This window comes from Anticarsia gemmatalis, chromosome Z, assembly GCF_050436995.1.
Source record: "Anticarsia gemmatalis isolate Benzon Research Colony breed Stoneville strain chromosome Z, ilAntGemm2 primary, whole genome shotgun sequence".
In the NCBI taxonomy this organism is placed as follows: Eukaryota; Metazoa; Arthropoda; class Insecta; order Lepidoptera; family Erebidae; genus Anticarsia; species Anticarsia gemmatalis.
The window spans coordinates 18,512,375-18,526,973 of NC_134776.1; the positions used below are offsets into that span (position 1 = coordinate 18,512,375).

Below are 14,599 nucleotides of genomic sequence, written 5' to 3' on the forward strand. Positions count from 1 at the left end.
CGCCCATCACTACATGTTCATAATAAATTAAAGGTTTCGTAAAATTTGTCTTTTTGTTACAGCTTAAAGAAATTATGTTAACCTATGAAAAAACGAATCAAATTTCAGAAAGCGCAACAACGATAATGAAACGGTAGCTGTTCACAGTCTTAAATGTCATAATATATGATAAGATATTATGGCATTTTAACATTATACTTGAAATTTTGTAGCCATCGAAGAATTACCGAAATAAAAAAATCGTACTATAATGGGTTTACAGCATATCGATACCATTAAAAAACTACAGTATCAATATTCTTATATTGATGATAACAACGGCCCATGCAATGGCGTTAAAAATGTTAGCATAATAGTTCACAAGAAAAAGAAAGGAAAGCACAATAAACACAAAATAAAGAACTCTATACAGGAACAATCATATTTTCATGCGCCTGTTCATATATTGAACAGGAACCGCAATCAAATATCAGTACACACTAGCTTGCCTGAACTGATATTAAGTAGTAAACTCCTCGTAGCATCAAAGCATAGGACAGCAAGTTCTACTGCTATATCAAAGAAACAACATGGATGTAATAATATTGGTTCTAAACGTTTTGCCAATATGGCACCACAACAATATCGTAACAAACAAACAAAATTCAAAGTATATCGATGTCAGGTTAACACAAATAAGGAAAGTTGTTGCTGTTCGTGTAACTCGGATGCTATGTTTGAGGTGATGAAGAGTCTTTATGACTGTTATAAAAAGAAAAACTGTGATAATTGTAATTGCATTCTATGTGGTCATAAACCACTTGAGGAGAGACGTTTTGGAGAAGTTAGAAAATCATTGGCTTCAGTTGGCCTAGAGACAGCAAGCCTAAAAGAAAAAAAAGCCCTGACTAGAAAAGCTGAGAAGGAAATGATAGGTAAATCACCCGCGGAGAAAGAACGTATCTTAAAGGAATTAGCTAAAGCTGGGGCCCCCTTGCCTAAAGGTAAAACCCCTTCAGAAAAAGCGTTAATTGAAAAAGTACGAAGAGACCTTGGCCTCCCACCAAAAGCAAGAACTGCTTCTGAAAAGTTAAGAATGAAAAAAGCTGCAGCAATGGGAGTGATAACGCCGCTGGAAGGGAAAACAGCTGCTCAAAAAGAAAAAATATTAAGAGCTCAGGCCGAAATGGGAATCCCACTTCCAGAAGGCCGAACAGCTTCAGAAAAAGCTCTTATACAAAAGATTAAAAAAGAAGTAGGCATAAAAGAGGATACATTGTCTGAAAAACGTAAAAGAGCAAAAGCTTTAGGACTTTTAACGCCTCTTGAAGGAAAAACTCCAAAACAAAAAGAGAAAATATTAAGAGGACTTGCAATGCAAGGAATCCCACTCCCAGAAGGAAAGACTGCTTCAGAAAGAAAACTTATTGATAAAGTTCGTGCAGATCTCGGCCTGCCCCCCGAACCTAAAACTCCACTTATGAAAGAAAGGTACTTAAAAGCTGCTAATGCTGGTTTGCTGCAACCACTGGAAGACAAATCACACAAAGAAAAAGAAAGGATACTGCGAGGTTTGCATGAGTTAGGAATACCACTGCCTGAAGGACGGACGGCTTCCGAGAAAGCTCTAATAGCTAAGATAAAAGCAGAAGAAGCACCGATATTAGCACCATCAGAAAAACTACGCAGAGCAAAAGCTGCGGGTTTACTGACTCCATTAGAAGGCAAAACTCCGGCTCAAAAAGAAAAAATACTGAGAGGTCTTGCCATGCAAGGTATTCCGCTACCAGAAGGAAAAACAGCATCTGAAAAGAAACTCATAGACCAGATCCGTAAGGAACTTGGCCTGCCTCCAGAACCTAAGACGGCTGCAATGAGAGATAAATACGCAAGAGCCGCCGATGCTGGTTTTTTACAACCATTAGAAGGAAAGACTCCAAAAGAAAAAGAAAGAATTCTCCGAGGTTTAGCGGAAATGGGCATCCCTTTACCAGAAGGCCGTACGTCCTCAGAAAAAGATTTAATAGCTCAAATTAAAGCTACTGTCAAACCGCGTGGGCCGCCAGCTTTACCACCCGCAGAAAGACAAAAACTTGACGAGAAAACGGCTAAACACATAAAAGAATCAAAAGGACCTGTCGATGAATGTATCTGTGGTCTATTGACACCTGAATCTGAGAGGGAACCGATTACACCAATGTCTCCAGAAGAAGAAAAATTAAGAGATTTAGTAAAAAAGGGCCGTCCATTGCCTGAAGGTACAACTGCTTCAGAGAAGAGGCTGATACAAAAAGTACGAGATGATTTAGGGCTACCTCCCGAACCAAGAACAAAATCACAAAAGGAAAAATATGCTAAAGCGCTAGCAGCTGGCTTAATAACGCCTTTGGAAGGTAAAACACACTCACAGAAAGAAAAAATTCTTAAACGCCAAGCAGAAATGGGGCTAGAACTACCAGAAGGGCGAACTGCCTCAGAAAAAGCCCTAATTGCTAAATTAAAAGCAACTGCAAAGAGAGCCTCAATCACAACTGAAAAGATTCGTAAAGCTAAGGCTGCTGGTTACTTGACTCCATTAGAAGGTAAGACTAAGGAACAAAAAGAAAAAATACTCAGAGGTAGAGCTGCGGCGGGACTTCCATTACCAAAAGGTGAGACACCCTCAGAAAAGGAGTTAATAAAAAAAATCAAAGCAACAACAGGTTACGTGTCACCTACGCCATCTGAAATTATGAGAAAAGCGAAAAAAGCTGGTCTTTTAACGCCTTTGGAAGGCAAAACTCGATCAAGAAAAGAACAAATTCTTAGAGAAAGAATAGCAGCAGGAATTCCATTACCAGAAGAACTGACTCCATCAGAAAAAGAAATAGTGAAAAGGATTGCACCAGGAGCACTAGTCGCAAAAACGAAATCGGAAAGAATCAGGCGAGCAAAAGCTGCTGGGCTTCTGACCCCATTAAAAGGTAAAACTGCAGAACAGAAAGAAAGAATTATGAGAGGACTAGCAAAACAAGGTTTGCCGCTTCCCGAAGCTAAAACAGCATCAGAAAAGAAGTTAGCTGCAAAAATACGAAAAGAATTGGGTCTACCACCGGAACCAACCACGGCATCTATGAAAGAAAAGTACGAGAAAGCAGCTGCGCTGGGAGCACTTATTCCTCTAGAAGGCTTATCTCAAGCCGAAAAAGAACGAGTACTTAGAACTCAGGCTGACTTGGGAATCCCTCTGCCTGAAGGACGAACTGCATCAGAAAAAGCCCTGATAGCTAGAATTAAAACAGAAGCTAAGGCGCCTGCAAGGACAACATCTGAAAAGCTGAGAAGGGCAAAGGCTGCGGGTTTAATAACGCCGCTTGAGGGTAAAACCACAGCGCAAAAGGAACGTATTATGAGAGGGTTGGCAGCACAAGGTTTACCACTTCCTGAAGCCAAAACAGCATCTGAGAAAAAAATTGCCGCAAAAATACGCAAAGAAATGGGTTTACCGCCAGAACCTACAACAGCATCAATGAAAGAAAGGTACGAAAAAGCAGCCGCTGCTGGCGCACTCGTCCCTCTAGAAGGTCTCACAGCGGCCGAAAAGGAAAAAGTTTTAAGGGCTCAGGCTGAACTGGGTGTCGCACTCCCTGAGGGACGCACAGCATCTGAAAAAGCTCTCATAGCCAGAATTAGAGAAGAGGCGAAGCTACCCGCCAAAACAGCATCAGAAAAAATTAGAAGAGCTAAAGCTGCAGGCTTGCTCACGCCGCTCCAAGGCAAAACCACTGCTCAAAAAGAAAAAATCATGCGAGGGTTAGCCAAGCAAGGTTTACCGCTTCCAGAGGCTAAAACAGCATCAGAGAAAAAATTAGCTGCCAAGATACGTAAAGAACTGGGTCTTCCACCGGAACCTACTACTGCATCAATGAAAGAGAGATACGAAAGAGCTGCTGCTGCTGGCGCACTTATACCTTTGGAGGGCTTAACTCAAGCTGAAAAAGAAAGAGTTCTTAGAACGCAAGCAGATTTAGGCATACCTCTGCCCGAAGGACGAACTGCATCCGAAAAAGCCCTTATTGCCAAAATCAAAACTGAAGCTAAAGCACCTGCAAGAACGCAATCGGAGAGGATGAGGAGAGCAAAAGCGGCAGGATTAATTACACCGCTTGAAGGCAAAACCACGGCGCAAAAGGAACGCATTATGAGAGGACTAGCTGCACAAGGCTTACCACTTCCAGAAGCCAAAACAGCATCAGAGAAGAAAATTGCCGCGAAAATAAGAAAAGAAATGGGACTTCCTCCAGAACCTACCACTGCATCAATGAAAGAAAAGTACGAAAAAGCCGCCGCTGCTGGTGTTCTAGTGCCACTTGAAGGTTTAACCCAGGCAGAGAAGGAAAAGGTGCTAAGAGCGCAGGCAGATTTCGGGATCCCTCTACCCGAAGGACGCACTGCATCTGAGAAAGCGCTCATAGCTAGAATTAAAGAAGAAGCTAAGGCGCTCGGTAAAACACCGTCAGAAAAGATGAGGAGGGCCAAGGCTGCGGGATTACTAACCCCACTTGCAGGAAAAACCGCAGCACAGAAAGAGCAAATCATGAGAGGACTCGCAAGGCAAGGCTTACCTCTGCCCGAAGCTAAAACAGCATCTGAGAAAAAAATTGCAGCGAAAATTCGCAAAGAAATGGGCCTGCCTCCAGAACCAACCACTGCGTCAATGAAAGAAAGATACGAAAGAGCTGCTGCTGCAGGTGTTCTAGTGCCACTTGAAGGTTTAACGCAAGCAGAGAAAGAAAGAGTTCTCAGAGCGCAAGCTGATCTGGGTATCCCCCTACCTGAAGGACGCACTGCGTCTGAGAAAGCGCTCATAGCCAGAATTAAAGAAGAAACAAAGGCGCCCGCTAAAACACCATCAGAAAAGATGAGAAGAGCCAAGGCTGCGGGATTATTAACGCCACTTGCAGGAAAAACTACAGCACAGAAAGAACAAATCATGAGGGGACTCGCGAGGCAAGGCTTACCTCTACCTGAAGCTAAAACGGCATCCGAAAAGAAAATTGCAGCGAAAATTCGCAAAGAAATGGGCCTTCCTCCAGAACCTACCACTGCATCAATGAAAGAAAAGTATGAAAAAGCCGCCGCTGCCGGTGTACTAGTGCCGCTTGAAGGTTTAACGCAAGCAGAGAAAGAAAAAGTATTAAGGGCGCAAGCAGATTTTGGTATCCCACTACCGGAAGGACGCACTGCATCTGAGAAAGCCTTGATAGCCAGAATAAAAGAAGAGACCAAGGCGCCCGCCAAGACACCATCAGAAAAGATGAGAAGAGCTAAGGCTGCGGGATTACTTACGCCACTTGCAGGCAAAACCGCAGCACAGAAAGAGCAAATCATGAGGGGACTCGCAAGGCAAGGCTTACCTCTGCCCGAAGCTAAAACAGCATCTGAGAAAAAAATTGCAGCGAAAATTCGCAAAGAAATGGGCCTGCCTCCAGAACCAACCACTGCATCAATGAAAGAAAGATACGAAAGAGCTGCTGCTGCAGGTGTTCTAGTGCCACTTGAAGGTTTAACGCAAGCAGAGAAAGAAAAAGTTCTCAGAGCGCAAGCCGATTTCGGTATCCCTCTACCCGAAGGACGCACTGCTTCTGAAAAAGCCTTAATAGCCAGAATTAAAGAAGAAGCAAAGACGCCCGCCAAAACTACATCAGAAAAGATGAGAAGAGCCAAGGCTGCGGGATTATTAACGCCACTTGCAGGTAAAACCGCAGCACAGAAAGAGCAAATCATGAGAGGACTTGCAAGGCAAGGCTTACCTCTGCCCGAAGCTAAAACGGCATCTGAGAAAAAAATTGCCGCGAAAATTCGCAAAGAAATGGGCCTTCCTCCAGAACCTACCACTGCATCAATGAAAGATAGATACGAAAGAGCTGCTGCTGCTGGTGTTCTAGTGCCACTTGAAGGTTTAACGCACGCAGAGAAAGAAAGAGTTCTCAGAGCGCAAGCTGATCTGGGTATCCCCCTACCTGAAGGACGCACTGCGTCTGAGAAAGCGCTCATAGCCAGAATTAAAGAAGAAGTTCAAGCGCCCGCCAAAACGGCATCAGAAAAGATGAGAAGAGCTAAAGCTGCGGGATTACTAACGCCCCTTGCAGGCAAAACCGCAGCACAGAAAGAGCAAATCATGAGAGGACTCGCCAGGCAAGGCTTACCTCTGCCTGAGGCCAAAACAGCATCTGAAAAAAAAATTGCCGCGAAAATTCGCAAAGAACTGGGACTTCCTCCAGAACCAACCACTGCGTCTATGAAGGAAAAGTATGAAAAAGCCGCCGCTGCTGGTATACTAGTTCCGCTTGATGGTTTAACCCAAGCAGAAAAGGAAAAAGTGCTAAGAGCGCAGGCAGATTTCGGTATCCCTCTACCCGAAGGACGCACTGCATCTGAGAAAGCCCTCATCGCTAAAATTAAGCAGGAGTCTAAAACCCCTGCCAAAACGACATCGGAAAAAATGAGAAGGGCCAAAGCTGCGGGCTTACTAACTCCGCTTGAAGGTAAAACAGCAGCGCAAAAGGAAAGGATTCTAAGAGGTTTAGCGAAACAAGGTTTACCACTACCCGAAGCCAAAACAGCTTCGGAAAAAAGGTTAGTAGCAAAAATTCGCAGGGAAATGGGTTTGCCACCAGAGCCTACAACTGCATCCATGAAAGATAGGTATGAGAAAGCAGCCGCTGCAGGTGCTCTGATACCATTAGAAGGTTTAACAACGGCGGAAAAAGAAAGAGTTCTTAGAACTCAAGCGAAACTGGGAATACCTTTACCTGAAGGTAGAACGGCTTCAGAAAAAGCTTTGATAAAAAAGATACAAATAGAATTGGGTAGGCCTCGGCTACCCTCTGATAAGCTAAGAAAAGCTAAAGAACTGGGGCTTATTACACCGCTGGAAGGAAAATCCGCAGCAGAAAAAGAAAGAATAATAAGGGGACTAGCAATGCAAGGCCTGCCTATTCCTGAAGGGAGGACAGCATCAGAAAAAAAAATTGCTAACAAGGTTCGGAAAGAGCTAGGCCTACCCCCGGAACCGACTACTCAATCAATGAGAGACCGTCATGACAGAGCAGCGGCGGCGGGGGTGCTTATACCTTTACAAGGCTTATCGTCAGCAGAAAAAGAAAGAGTTCTTCGTGCTCAGGCTGAACTTGGCATCCCACTGCCAGAAGGGAGAACAGCGTCTGAAAAAGCACTCATTGCTAGGATTGAAGCTGAAGCAAAGGCGCCAGCGAAAACAACATCAGAAAAAATGAGAAGAGCAAAAGCTGCTGGCCTTCTTACTCCACTCAAAGGAAAAACCGCAGCACAAAAAGAACAAATAATGAGAGGACTCGCTGCACAAGGCTTACCGCTTCCTGAGGCAAAGACGGCGTCAGAGAAAAAGTTGGCTGCAAAAATTCGAAAAGAAATGGGTCTTCCACCAGAGCCTACAACTCCAGCAATGAAAGAAAAGTACGAGAAAGCAGCTGCGCTAGGAGCACTTATCCCTCTGGAAGGCTTATCTTCTGCTGAAAAAGAAAAAGTACTTAGAACTCAGGCTGAACTGGGCATACCGTTGCCTGAGGGACGCACTGCGTCTGAAAAGGCTCTCATCGCAAGGATAAAGGAAGAAACTAAGGCACCAGCAAAAACGCCGTCGGAAAAAATAAGAAGAGCAAAGGCAGCTGGTTTACTCACGCCACTTGAGGGTAAGACCACGGCTCAAAAAGAAAGGATTATGAGAGGGCTAGCGGCTCAAGGATTACCGCTCCCCGAAGCTAAGACAGCGTCCGAGAAAATGATAGCTGCAAAAATTCGTAAAGAAATGGGTCTACCGCCAGAACCCACTACCGCATCGATGAAAGCCAAATATGAACAGGCAGCCGCTATGGGTGCGCTAAGGCCATTAGAAGGCTTATCACGAAAAGAAAAAGAACGAGTCTTAAGAACTCAAGCCGAGTTAGGCATACCATTGCCTGAAGGACGTACCGCATCTGAAAAAGCACTCATAGCCAAGATTAAGGAAGAAACTAAGGCACCCGCGAAAACACCATCAGAAAAAATCCGAAGGGCAAAAGCTGCTGGTTTGCTCACTCCTCTCGAAGGAAAAACGACACTGCAAAAGGAACAAATCATGAGAGGACTCGCTGCACAAGGCTTACCACTACCCGAGACTAAAACAGCATCCGAGAAAAAAATTGCTGCTAAAATTCGTAAAGAAATGGGTCTACCGCCAGAGCCTACTACCGCATCGATGAAAGCCAAGTATGAACAAGCAGCCGCTATGGGTGCTCTAGTACCATTAGAGGGCTTATCAACGGCAGAAAAAGAAAGAGTCTTAAGAACTCAAGCTGAGTTAGGAATACCATTGCCTGAAGGACGCACCGCGTCTGAGAGAGCACTGATAGCTAAGATTCAAGAAGAAACTAAGGCACCTGCGAAAACAACATCAGAAAGAATGAGAAGAGCAAAAGCCGCTGGACTGCTCACTCCACTCGCAGGTAAAACCCGAGTACAAAAGGAACAAATCATGAGAGGACTCGCTGCACAAGGCTTACCGCTTCCGGAGGCAAAGACGGCGTCAGAGAAAAAGTTGGCAGCAAAAATTCGAAAAGAAATGGGTCTTCCACCAGAGCCCACAACTCCAGCTATGAAAGAGAAGTACGAGAAAGCAGCTGCGCTAGGAGTACTTGTTCCTTTGGAAGGCTTATCTTCTGCCGAAAAAGAAAAAGTGTTAAGAGCTCAGGCCGACCTGGGAATACCGTTGCCTGAGGGACGCACAGCGTCTGAAAAGGCACTCATAGCCAGAATCAAGGAAGAAACTAAAGCACCAGCAAAAACAACTTCAGAAAAAATGAGAAGAGCAAAGGCAGCTGGCTTACTCACGCCACTTGAGGGTAAGACCACGGCTCAAAAAGAAAGGATTATGAGAGGGCTAGCGGCTCAAGGATTACCGCTCCCCGAAGCTAAGACAGCGTCCGAGAAAAAGTTAGCTGCAAAAATTCGTAAAGAAATGGGTCTACCGCCAGAACCCACTACCGCATCGATGAGAGCCAAATATGAACAGGCAGCCGCTATGGGTGCGCTAAGGCCACTCGAAGGTTTATCAGCAGCAGAAAAAGAAAAAGTTTTAAGAACTCAAGCCGAATTAGGAATACCATTGCCTGAAGGACGCACCGCGTCTGAGAAATCACTAATAGCTAAGATTCAAGCAGAAGCTAAAGCACCTGCGAAAACACCATCAGAAAGAATGAGAAGAGCAAAAGCCGCTGGACTGCTCACTCCACTCGCAGGTAAAACCCGAGTACAGAAGGAACAAATCATGAGAGGACTCGCTGCACAAGGCTTACCGCTTCCTGAGGCTAAGACGGCGTCAGAGAAAAAATTGGCTGCAAAAATTCGAAAAGAAATGGGTCTTCCACCAGAGCCTACAACTCCAGCTATGAGAGAAAAGTATGAGAAAGCAGCTGCGCTAGGAGCACTTGTTCCTCTGGAAGGATTATCAAAAGCCGAAAAAGAAAGAGTACTTAGAACTCAGGCTGAACTGGGAATACCGTTGCCTGAGGGACGCACTGCGTCTGAAAAGGCTCTAATAGCCAGGATCAAGGAGGAAACTAAGGCACCAGCAAAAACACCGTCAGAAAAAATGAGAAGAGCAAAGGCAGCTGGCTTACTCACGCCACTTGAGGGTAAGACCACGGCCCAAAAAGAAAGGATCATGAGGGGGCTAGCGGCTCAAGGTTTACAACTTCCCGAAGCTAAGACAGCGTCCGAAAAGAAAATTGCTGCTAAGATTCGAAAGGAAATGGGTCTACCGCCAGAGCCCACTACCGCATCGATGAAAGCCAAGTATGAACAAGCAGCCGCTATGGGTGCTCTAGTACCATTAGAAGGCTTATCAGCGGCAGAAAAAGAAAGAGTCTTAAGAACTCAAGCTGAGTTAGGAATACCATTGCCTGAAGGACGCACCGCGTCTGAGAAAGCACTGATATCTAAGATTCAAGCAGAAGCTAAGGCACCAGCGAAAACAGCATCAGAAAGAATGAGAAGAGCAAAAGCCGCTGGACTGCTCACGCCACTCGCAGGTAAAACCCGAGTACAAAAGGAACAAATCATGAGAGGACTCGCTGCACAAGGCTTACCGCTGCCTGAGGCTAAGACGGCATCAGAGAAAAAGTTGGCTGCAAAAATTCGAAAAGAAATGGGTCTTCCACCAGAGCCTACAACTCCAGCTATGAGAGAAAAGTATGAGAAAGCAGCTGCGCTAGGAGCACTTGTTCCTCTGGAAGGATTATCAAAAGCCGAAAAAGAAAGAGTACTTAGAACTCAGGCTGAACTGGGAATACCGTTGCCTGAGGGACGCACTGCGTCTGAAAAGGCTCTAATAGCCAGGATCAAGGAGGAAACTAAGGCACCAGCAAAAACACCGTCAGAAAAAATGAGAAGAGCAAAGGCAGCTGGTTTACTCACGCCACTTGAGGGTAAGACCGCGGCTCAAAAAGAAAGGATTATGAGAGGGCTAGCGGCTCAAGGATTACCGCTCCCCGAAGCTAAGACAGCGTCCGAGAAAGTGATAGCTGCAAAAATTCGAAAGGAAATGGGTCTACCGCCAGAACCCACTACCGCATCGATGAAAGCCAAGTATGAACAAGCAGCCGCTATGGGTGCTCTAGTACCATTAGAAGGCTTATCAGCGGCAGAAAAAGAAAGAGTCTTAAGAACTCAAGCTGAGTTAGGAATACGATTGCCTGAAGGACGCACCGCGTCTGAGAAAGCACTGATATCTAAGATTCAAGCAGAAATTAAGGCACCTGCGAAAACAGCATCAGAAAGAATGAGAAGAGCAAAAGCCGCTGGACTGCTCACTCCACTCGCAGGTAAAACCCGAGTACAAAAGGAACAAATCATGAGAGGACTCGCTGCGCAAGGCTTACCGCTTCCTGAAGCTAAGACAGCATCGGAGAAAAAGTTGGCCGCAAAAATTCGAAAAGAAATGGGTCTTCCACCTGAGCCCACAACTGCGTCTATGAAAGAAAAATATGAGAAAGCAGCTGCTGTCGGGGCGCTAGTGCCACTGGAGGGCCTTTCAGCAGCAGAAAAGGAACGAGTTCTTAGAACTCAGGCCGAAATGGGTATACCCTTGCCAGAAGGACGTACTGCATCTGAAAAAGCTCTCATAGCCAAAATCAAAACTGAGGCTAAGACACCTGCTAAAACAACTTCAGAAAAAATCAGAAGAGCAAAAGCTGCTGGATTACTCACGCCTCTTGAAGGTAAATCCGCAGCGCAAAAGGAACGTATTATGAGAGGACTCGCTGCACAAGGCCTACCGCTCCCTGAAGCTAAGACAGCATCCGAAAAAAAATTATCTGCGAAAATTCGTAAAGAAATGGGTCTGCCACCAGAACCCACGACAGCATCTATGAAAGAAAAGTATGAGAAAGCAGCAGCGGTTGGTGGGCTAGTACCATTAGAAGGTCTTTCACCGGCAGAAAAGGAACGCGTTCTAAGAATTCAGGCTGACATGGGTATTCCACTGCCCGAAGGTCGCACTGCATCTGAGAAAGCGCTTATCGCCAAAATTAAGGCCGAAGCCAAGGCACCCGCCAAAACTGCATCTGAAAGGATAAAACGAGCTAGGGCTGCTGGTCTACTCACGCCTCTTGAAGGTAAAACTGCTGCGCAAAAGGAACAGATCATGAGAGGATTAGCCGCCCAAGGCTTACCTTTGCCCGAAGCTAAAACAGCATCGGAAAAAAAGTTAGCCGCGAAAATTCGTAAAGAACTGGGTCTTCCACCAGAACCCACAACTGCATCCATGAAAGAAAAATATGAGAAAGCAGCAGCTGCTGGTGCGTTAGTACCACTGGAGGGCCTATCAACGGCAGAAAAGGAACGAGTTCTTAGAACTCAGGCAGATATGGGTATACCATTGCCTGAGGGGCGCACGGCTTCCGAAAAGGCATTAATAAAAAAAATACAGGCTGAAGCTAGAAAACCTGGTCGAAGACCACCTCGGCTCCCATCTGATAGGTTAAGAAAAGCTAAAGAACTCGGTCTTTTAACTCCACTAGAAGGAAAATCCGCCGCAGAAAAAGAAAGAATAATTAGGGGATTAGCAATGCAAGGTTTGCCGATCCCAGAAGGTAGGACAGCTTCAGAGAAAAAAATATCTAATAAAGTTCGAAAAGAATTGGGTTTGCCACCCGAACCTACAACCCAGTCAATGAGAGACCTACACGACAGAGCGGCAGCAGCAGGAGCTCTTGTGCCCTTGGAAGGCTTATCTCCGGCTGAGAAAGAAAGAGTTCTTCGAACTCAGGCTGAAATGGGAATCCCTCTACCCGAAGGAAGAACGCCTTCTGAAAAAGCTCTAATTAAAAAGATACAAGCAGAATTTGGTAAACGACCTCGACTGCCTTCGGACAAATTAAGAAAAGCGAAAGAACTTGGGCTTATTACTCCACTTGAGGGCAAGTCAGCTGCAGAAAAAGAAAGAATAATAAGGGGACTGGCAATGCAAGGTCTGCCTATTCCTGAAGGGAGGACAGCATCAGAAAAAAAGATATCTAATAAAGTTCGGAGAGATTTAGGCCTGCCGCCCGAACCTACCACTCAGTCAATGAGAGACCGTCATGACAAGGCAGCAGCAGCTGGAGCGCTAATACCTCTGGACGGCTTATCTCCAGCTGAGAAAGAAAGAGTACTTAGAACTCAGGCTGAACTTGGGATTCCACCTCCTGAAGGAAGAACAGCATCTGAGAAGTCACTGATAGCTAGGGTACAGCGTGAAGCTAAGGCACTTGCAGAAATACCATCCGAGAAATTGCGGAAAGCTAAAGCAGCCGGTTTACTTACACCATTAGAAGGTAAAACTAAGGCCCAAAAAGAAAAAATTATACGAGGCCTAATAGCAGCCGGATTACCGCTACCTGAAGGAAGAACACAGTCTGAAAAGTCATTAATATATAAATTGAGAGCTGAAGCTGGAATACCGCCACCAGCTAAGACGCCGTCGGAAGAAGAAATTATCCGCAAAGCTAAAGCAGATGGCTTGTTTACACCTCTCGCGGGCAAAAAGAAAGCTCAAAAGGAAAAAATTCTTCGAGGACTCGCCAAAGCTGGATTACCTATGCCTGAAGGGAAAACTAAATCTGAAAAAGAATTGATAAAAAAAATTAGGGCTGAATTTGGATTACCACCAGAACCAACTCCTTCAGAAAAAAGGGGTGTAATAAAAACAAGATCTAAAAGAGTGGGTGTAGGTATATCACCTTCTAAAAGAATTTCCAAAAAGAAATTGCAAGCTGGAATCGATGAAGAATTACAAGAAATCGTCAAGATAGGCAAATGCGATCGTGCATGTGGCTGTGACAAAAAGAGAATTAGATTTAAACATAGCTACGTCAAGATTAGAGTTACTTCTCCCGATATATCGTCTTTCTGCCCTTGTCCTAATGAATGTCTTCCAGGCGTCAAAGGTGGAGTCTTTGTCGATAACGAAGGCATTAAAGTGACAGTAGGAAGCGCTGTTGGTATTCCGGCATATCCCCAAGAAAGCACAAATATTTCAAAAGAAAATTCAGTACAATACTCTCATGAAGACATAAAACAAAAACTTCGCCCTAAGCGATCAGATAACGATATAAAAATACTATTTGACAACTACAGAAAAATAAATAATCTACCGCAGTCGAAAGATAAACCACTTCAAAATGAAATAATCAAACACCTCAGTGACAAAGACAATGACTTAAGCATCATATCCTCCTACATCAATGACTCTGATAAATATAATTATGAACCTAACTATAATGAAAAACAACGTTTAATCAATGACGCATCGAATAATCTGTCTATTCCTGTAGAAAGGAGTAGTAAATTTGACAGATACTTCGACTTTTCGAGATATTTTGCTACTCCGAGCAAGCATAACATTCAAACAAGTGAAACTTCATCTCATAGAAGTTTTGACTCTATTTTAATTATACGAAGTGAAGATTCTCTAAGTTTAGGCGATATGCTTTCATCATCAACTTATAACAGCGACAATATGATTACCATAAGTGTGATTTCGTTAAGAGAGAGCAATATGACGTCTAGATCGTCACATTACTTATGTTACTCAATATCTGATAACTCAACGTTAGAAGTAACGGAGTGTTTTTCAAACAGCGTTGACTATTTAGGCGAAGACTCTGCACCGAGGTAAGCAACAACATTTTAAAAAGTTAAGTTTTCATTTATCATATCCGAAAGACGAGTGGTTTAAGTTGACACCTCCCTCGCATGTGGTCGCAGGTTCGAATCCCAGGCAACACACCGATGACTTTTCGAAGTTATGTATGTATTAGAAATAATTATCACTTGCTCTAACAGTGAAGGAAAACATCGTGACAGTGACTACATTTATTGAGGGCATGCAAAGTCCCCAACTCGCACTTGGCCAGCGTGGTGGACTCAAGACCTAACCCCTCCCCCTCTTTTAGGAGGAGACGCTTGCCCTGCAGTGGGACAGTAATGTGTTAAGAAAAAGTGGTGTTTACTCCCAAACGGGATCGAATTCGAATGCGATCGAGATAGATTAAAGAAATCCCTTAAATTACAAACTAGCGCA

At 44.6% G+C, this 14,599-nt stretch overlaps 1 protein-coding gene across 1 annotated transcript; it reads left to right on the top strand.

Moving 5' to 3' along the window:
- Window positions 1–607: 607 nt before the first annotated feature.
- Window positions 608–14,194, top strand: LOC142986732 (uncharacterized). The gene is made up of 6 exons (XM_076135344.1): window positions 608–2,178; window positions 3,250–5,082; window positions 5,677–8,413; window positions 8,651–9,722; window positions 10,911–11,581; window positions 12,770–14,194. Exons 1-6 carry the CDS (start codon window positions 608–610, stop codon window positions 14,192–14,194), a joined length of 9,309 nt encoding a protein of 3,102 aa, XP_075991459.1.
- The last annotated feature ends 405 nt before the right edge of the window (window positions 14,195–14,599 follow it).

Bases quoted from the DNA above. Each gene is read 5' to 3' on its own strand.
- LOC142986732 (XM_076135344.1), top strand. From the start codon at position 608: ATGGCACCACAACAATATCGTAACAAACAAACAAAATTCAAAGTATAT. The intron at 2,179-3,249 runs GTCTCCAGAAGA...CCTGATAGCTAG, and splicing joins AGGGAACCGATTACACCAAT to AATTAAAACAGAAGCTAAGG. The intron at 11,582-12,769 runs GCACCCGCCAAA...GCTAGGGTACAG, and splicing joins AAATTAAGGCCGAAGCCAAG to CGTGAAGCTAAGGCACTTGC.